The 6,838-nt window shown below is 35.0% G+C and overlaps 1 protein-coding gene across 1 annotated transcript in view; it reads right to left on the bottom strand.

Moving 5' to 3' along the window:
- The window catches only part of LOC110108642 (RING finger and transmembrane domain-containing protein 2-like), a 13,274-nt gene that overhangs the window by 1,876 nt on the left and 4,560 nt on the right, over nucleotides 1–6,838 (bottom strand). Inside the window, exons 2-4 of the mRNA XM_028694726.1 lie at nucleotides 6,672–6,748; nucleotides 5,768–5,936; nucleotides 416–504 (exon numbers count right to left, since the gene is read on the bottom strand). Of these exons, the coding sequence (XP_028550559.1) occupies nucleotides 416–504; nucleotides 5,768–5,936; nucleotides 6,672–6,748 (335 nt within the window). The remainder of the gene's footprint in view (nucleotides 1–415; nucleotides 505–5,767; nucleotides 5,937–6,671; nucleotides 6,749–6,838) is intronic.

Below are 6,838 nucleotides of genomic sequence, written 5' to 3'. Positions count from 1 at the left end.
CGCGAGCCGGCTCGAGCTCGTTTACAGTGAGACGAGCTTGAGTTCGAGCTCTCTTTCCAACTAACGAGCCGAACTCGATAAGTGCCTAAACTCGACTCGTTTACACCCCTAACTTCAAGTCTATCTCCACATTTTGAGCATATCACACCAAACAAGCTCACCAAATAGACTATATCCAGTGTACCCAGGGGTTGAGGCTTCCCACAATGTAGGTTCCAAGAAGGAATTGATGTAGTCAGCCTCAATTTGGCTATTCCTGCTCAATATGATTTGGCTACGAATTATGCAAGCAAAGTCCTGGATAGCATTCGGGTTACATATTCTGGAAACAGATATGTAGGACTAATGCAAGTTTTAATAATCTATAGGAATCTCATGGACAGAATCAATCCTAAACCAAGTAAAAACAAGTTACCTGCTTACGATAGCCCCGCCCTCTACTGTTCCTGTAATATATTAGCAGCACACATTTTAACACCATAGCCGCCTGCCTAACCATTGTATCTGAGAATAATTGATGGGAAAGAAACTGTTAAAATACACCTAGACAAAATCTGAAAGAAAAGATTAAGATGTATAAAACCAGATTGAATACATTTAACACCATGAACCTTAACACTCGTGACTTGTGAGCACATGCATACCGAGTGACAATGTCAACTACCCAAATAAATAGTTTTATTTTTTTTCTAGGAAACGCAAGTAACTCAATAATTCTATGAATGTGTCTGGAGTAAAGACAGCGGGAAGAAAAAAAAGAACGAGTTACAAGCCTACAATGCAGTAAAGAAAATGTCAATCCGAATATAACTGTTTTGTAATAACCAGCAATGCGGTAAAGAACATAAAAATAACTTTCCATAGCCTATATAGGATAGAGTTGAGGGCCTCTAACTCAAAGAAATGCCTAGCAATGTTATCCAAAGTGGCAATCGCCCTCAATGTGATGCAGTTCTCCAACACACGAGAAATTTAACACCACAACAGATGCTTACCCGAGTAAAGTGAGGCAATAACAATAAAATAACTATATCACTTAAAAACTTACTTTAATTAAAAGAAATACTGTTAAGCTGTATAAAATAATAATCATAGCATGAAACTAAATTGAGAAAGATGATGAATCTTCAAATTATATTGCATTCCAAGTTGAAAAAAAATGCTAAATATTTTATCCTAAAAAAATAGGCAATTAAAATCTTAAAGTGTTGTATGCATAACCTAGAATCTAATCTTCAGTAAAATTTATTTCATCTGTGCCATCAACCAACTTCCATTCTCTCTCATTGGAATTGTAACTTTCTATTTGTTCAACTGCCACATAAAAACCATCCTTTTCATTCTCAAAATGTACAAATCTAAAACTTCAAGTGCTTCCACATACATTTGATCTATCCTGTTTCCAATAGCACCGCCTTGTTGCTCGACTCTCTTCCCATCATCCCATATCATGCTATCATGATTAAAAACTAACTCATCTACAGCATTTAATGTATTATAACCCATCTTTCAAATCCAGGGAAGGAGCTAACTTCACTTAATAATGGCTAAAGGCAAGGAACTTTCCTAGGCATGGCTCAATTACAGAACCCACTTGAGAAGTGTGCAAGTCCCTACAGTGCCAACCTCACCTCACTCACGGGTCTAAGCAAGAACATAGATCATTTACAAATGCTATGAAACAGTCATGTTCAATTGATTTGTCTGGTCGAAAATGATACAGAAATGATAAGACCAGTAAGAGAAATAATGCACTTGCATATAGGCGATAAAAGAAAACCAGGGGTGAAGATCATGGAGGGAATCACCATTGGGGTTTGCAGAAAGAATGGTGGCCATGTTTGAAAAAATCTTTCTTGTCCAACTAATGCATTTGCCCAATCTAAGAAATGCATGTTACCAAAAAAATCAAACTACATTTTTATACACAAAAAGTACATATTTTTAACATTTTGCATGTACATATGAGCATGTAAATGCATACATACACATAAACATTAAAATATATGTAGCTGTAATTGGTTTAATCAACCTCAGACAGCCTTAATGAGCAAAATCATTCTGGGGCATTGAATTACAGGAGATTATTGAAGCCAAAAATGCCTTCCTTCAAAGCTATGTTGCACGGATACTCCTATTTAAGAGACATGTTGTATCACACACGTGTGGGATACGGATACGCCTTCGATACGGCACAGATACGTGTCGGATACGGCTTTGCCGTGTCCAATTAAAATATTATTTAAATTTGACCGGACATGCTATCGGATATGCGTGTCCTATTAAAAAAAAAAACGGAGCCGCAATTTGCCCAATTCATTTCGGCTATCCGCATTTGCGGCTTAAACATTTCGGCAAGCTAGATTTTTCGTTTCCGCACAGGTGTTCGTCTTCTTCGTTATAATCAAAGGAGCGGCTCGACGACGTGAGCATAAAAGCAGACAGGATCATCCTTCATCGACGAAGAGGCTTGACGACGTGAGCATTAAAGTTGACAGGATCAACCTTTGTCAATGGAGCAAACAGTGAAGGCAACGTGAGCAGTGAAGGTTCGTTTTATTTGTGAAGGTTCATTTTCTTCGTTCTTCATCGACGAAGCGACTTGGTACTCAGTACCGCTCGCTCGGTACCGCTTGGTACTGGAACTCAATGCCGCTCGGTACTGCTCAATATTCAGTACCTCTCCGCAACGCTCGGTACCATGCTCAGTATCAATGCTCGGTATCGCTCGGTACAGAGGGATACCGAATGGAACCAAGCGGCACCGAGAAGGTAGAGAAAACTTTAAAACAGCTGTTATAATACAAATTTGTTCAGGGGGCGAACCCCGCCAGGGTAGCGTCCCCTTGTTCCCCTGGTATAGTCGCAACATATCTACAGTTTTACTTAAATTTTTTTATGTTTCAAATTCATATGGTTTAATTTGTGTCGATCCTTCGTAGGATAATAAGCTCTAGTGGTGTAGGAATTGGGTCTGATGATGGTCCATCGGAGACAAATATTGAAGATAACAAACCTCTGTGGGGTTATGTAACAAAAATAGGTAAAACGTCAGAAGGGGGAGGCAATATTGCATTCAAATACAATTTTTATAATGCCACATACAAATGATCATATTATAGAGTGAAAGCTCATTTGTTGAAGATTAGTGATCATGGAATTAAAGTATGTCCGAATATAAGCTCATCACAAATGGTTGAATTACAAAGAAAAATCAATGAAGCTGAGTAAAGGAGTAAAAAAGAGCTTCCAAAATATATTCCACTTCCAAGCACTCATGCTTCATATCCTTCATCATCTTCTTCAATTAGAAGTGATGATAGCATTGTAATCAACGGGCCTTTTCGGATGGAGAGATTTGAATCAAAAAGAAAAAAAACATATTGTAGATAGTGTTTTGGAGAAAGCATTTAATTTACAAATGAGAGAACAACTAGATGGGAAAACAGTTAGAATGTTTTACTCAGCTGAACTTTCTTTTAACCTAGCACGGAATCCACATTATAAGAATGTCTTTACCTATGCATGCAATAATAATCTTGCAGGATACGTGCCACCATGATATAATGTCATTCAAACGAAGTTGTAGCAAAGAGAGATAATATTGAGAAGTTGCTCGAGCCTACTAGAAGAGTTTGGAAGGAAAAATGATTTACTTTGGTTTGTGACGAGTGGACAGATCCACAAAGAAGACCACTTATCAACTTCATGGCTGTAACAGAGAGCTATCATATGTTTATCAAAGCTGTAAACTGTGAAGGACAGTACAAGGATAAGTTCTTCATTTCTAATTTAATCAAAGAAGTTATCATGATGGTGAGGCCTTCAAACATCATTCAGGTCATTACTCATAATGCACATGTTTGTAGAGCTGTAGGTCTACTTATAGAGCAAGCCTATCCTCATATTTTCTGAACACCATGTGTTGTGCATACACTTAATCTTTACTTAAAGAACATCTGTGCAGCTAAGAAAATCGAGGCAAACGAAATCACCTAAAATGAATGTCATTGAATCACAATGATTGCTAGAGATGTGGTTGTAATTAGGAATTTTATTATGAATCACTCCTTGAGACTCTCTATGTTCAATGATTTCTCTAATTTGAAGATGCTTGCAGTTGCTGAAACTCGATTTGCCTCAGTTATAGTGATGTTGAGAAGATTCAAAAAAATAAAAAAATGTTCTTCAAGTTATAGTGATCAATGACAAATTGTCATGTTATAAGGAAGATGATGTTGGAAAGACTATGTATGTAAATGAGAAGCTTTTAGATGATTTATGATGGGATGAGATTGAATACATCATAAATTTCACAGATCCAATTTATGATATGTTGAGAATAGCTGATACGGATAAGTCTTATTTACATCTCATTTATGAGATGTGGGATTCAATGTTAGCTAAAGTAAAAGAAATTATATATATATCAGAGGAAAACACTTCATGAATACTCAAGTATCTGGGATGTTATTTATGCTATTCTAGAAGATATGTGGAGCAAAAATAATACACCTTTATATTGTTTGGCTCACTCATTAAATCCCAGGTAAATTTCAACATTTTTTTTATTAATTCATAATTTGTTGTTTAGTAATTTCAATATCTTTTTATTATTTCATTTTAATATTATTTGAAGATATTCAACTAAAGAATGACTTCAAGATGATCCTCAAAGAGTTTCTCCACAAAAAAAATTTAAAAATTTCAAATATGAGGAAAACATATTTGAAGCGTTATTTTCCAAATGAGGATGAGAGAAGAAGTGTCAATATTGAGCTTGCTATTTTTTTTGGTTATTTAGAGTTTATTTTTTTTTTTTTTTTTGTTATTTAGAGGACTTTGGTGATCAAGAGTCATTGTGTGATAGGTGGAGAATTGATTTGAAAATGTGGTGGATTATACATGGAGCTTCAGCACCTCTATTTCAAACAATCGCCATAAAATTGCTTGACCAAGTTTCATCCTCATCTTGTTGCGAAAGAAATTGGAGCACATACTCGTTCATCCAATCAATGAAGAGAAATAAAATTACTCCACAACGGGCTAAAGATTTAGTTTATTTGCATACAAACATTTGGCTTCTCTTAAGGAAAACTCCAACTTATATAGAACGAGATAATAGGATGTGGGATGTTACTGGAGATGGATTTGAATCTCTTGAGAATATGGGAATATTAGAAATTGCTAATCTTTCACTTGATGAGCTTGAATTGGAAGCTATGATATTTATTGAAGATGATATAGAAATTCAAAGACAAACCACTAAAGAAGCTAATCATATCATGCCTTCTATTGCATAGTTGAAACTTCATGTGCTGAATAATTTATATTTTTGTTTTTGTTGTTGTACTAGACATTTAAATATTTAATGCTTACTTTTATTTTCATATTATAAGATACAATGCTACAAATAATGTTGCTTTCAATTTTTTCTGTCATTTCAAATATTACACTTACATTACTTTCTTAATTTTAATCTATAATTTATATATTATAATGTCGTATCTGTGCCGTATCCGTATCCTGTATTTTTAAGAATTGACATGTCCCGTATCCGTATCGTGTCATATCCGTGTCGCTGTATGCGTATCGGTGCAACATAGCTTCAAAGTTAGTAATTACACTAAATAAGGACTAAACAGACCATACTCTAGTCACATACAAGACATAACATGTACATAATTCTAGAATAATATTTGATGGCATGCATTCTTGTTAACATAGAATAGAAGGTCTTCATAAAAATGGAAAGCTGAGAAAATACCATTCACCAAAATTATAAAAATGGCATGCCAGAAGGGTGGAATTTCCTTTGGAGGCAGTAGCACCAGTGGGTTCAACAGGTCATCATTCCTATACCACCAGTATAGGCCAAAGACATGAAACATGAAAACCACTATTATCCCAACAAGCAAGGGCATTTTCCTTTCCCCCTGCAAAATCAATAAAAAATATGATAGAGCATGCAAGCACTAGTGAATAATTTTTACAATCTCATATATATATATATTCCCTTTTTTCCCTTTTAACAGAGTAGTTAAGCTAACGAGTGTCATACTAAACAAGTTCTGAAAGAGAAGCTGAAAATTTCATCTTAAAAGAACTTCAACCAGAAATGGTTTCATTCATACTTAACAAATGCTCTATGCGTGAATTGATGATCAAGAACAGTCCTCAAAATAGAGGCATCTAGTCCAATACATAAATAACATACAAAAGGTTGAACGTTAAATATGATACCAATCCAACAGAACAACAATAAACTAATTAATTTGTGTACTTGGTTCTAGCTAAACAAGTTCACTGAAGACACATCACGGTGGGGATGCTCCTATCAGAAATAGTATGCTTGTGCTAATATAACTTCATAATTGAAGAACAAATTGCACGGAAAGCATGACAATTAACATGAAAGAACACTATTTGCAAGAATGCCCTTGATGTTTTTAAATTATTTAATTAGCTTCATTTCAACTATTTAGGTGAAGTTCACAATCCTTCTTTGCCATCCATTCTACATTCTAGTTAAACAATGAATTTGATGTTAACTGCAGATCAATTATATTCAAAGTGTTTTCCAGCAAAAATGGCAAAACATAGAGAAAACCTCAACGCATGTAGCCATTATCAAAAGTTTTGAATGTGTGATTTAGCAAAATTTACTACACCTTTAAAGCAGTTTGCTTCCGTAATATGTCATTTGATTTGAACATCACGGCTGCTATCCATATAGTGACAAAGAACCCTGCCATCAGAGCAGCAAAGTAGTCAGTCAATAATTAAACATTATAAATGATAAAAAATAGAAAGGCATTTAAATGTCCAACAAAGTTTA

Source organism: Dendrobium catenatum, unplaced genomic scaffold (assembly GCF_001605985.2).
Source record: "Dendrobium catenatum unplaced genomic scaffold, ASM160598v2 fragScaff_scaffold_54, whole genome shotgun sequence".
Taxonomy (NCBI): domain Eukaryota; kingdom Viridiplantae; phylum Streptophyta; class Magnoliopsida; order Asparagales; family Orchidaceae; genus Dendrobium; species Dendrobium catenatum.
This window is presented reverse-complemented; position numbering and strand designations above follow the sequence as displayed.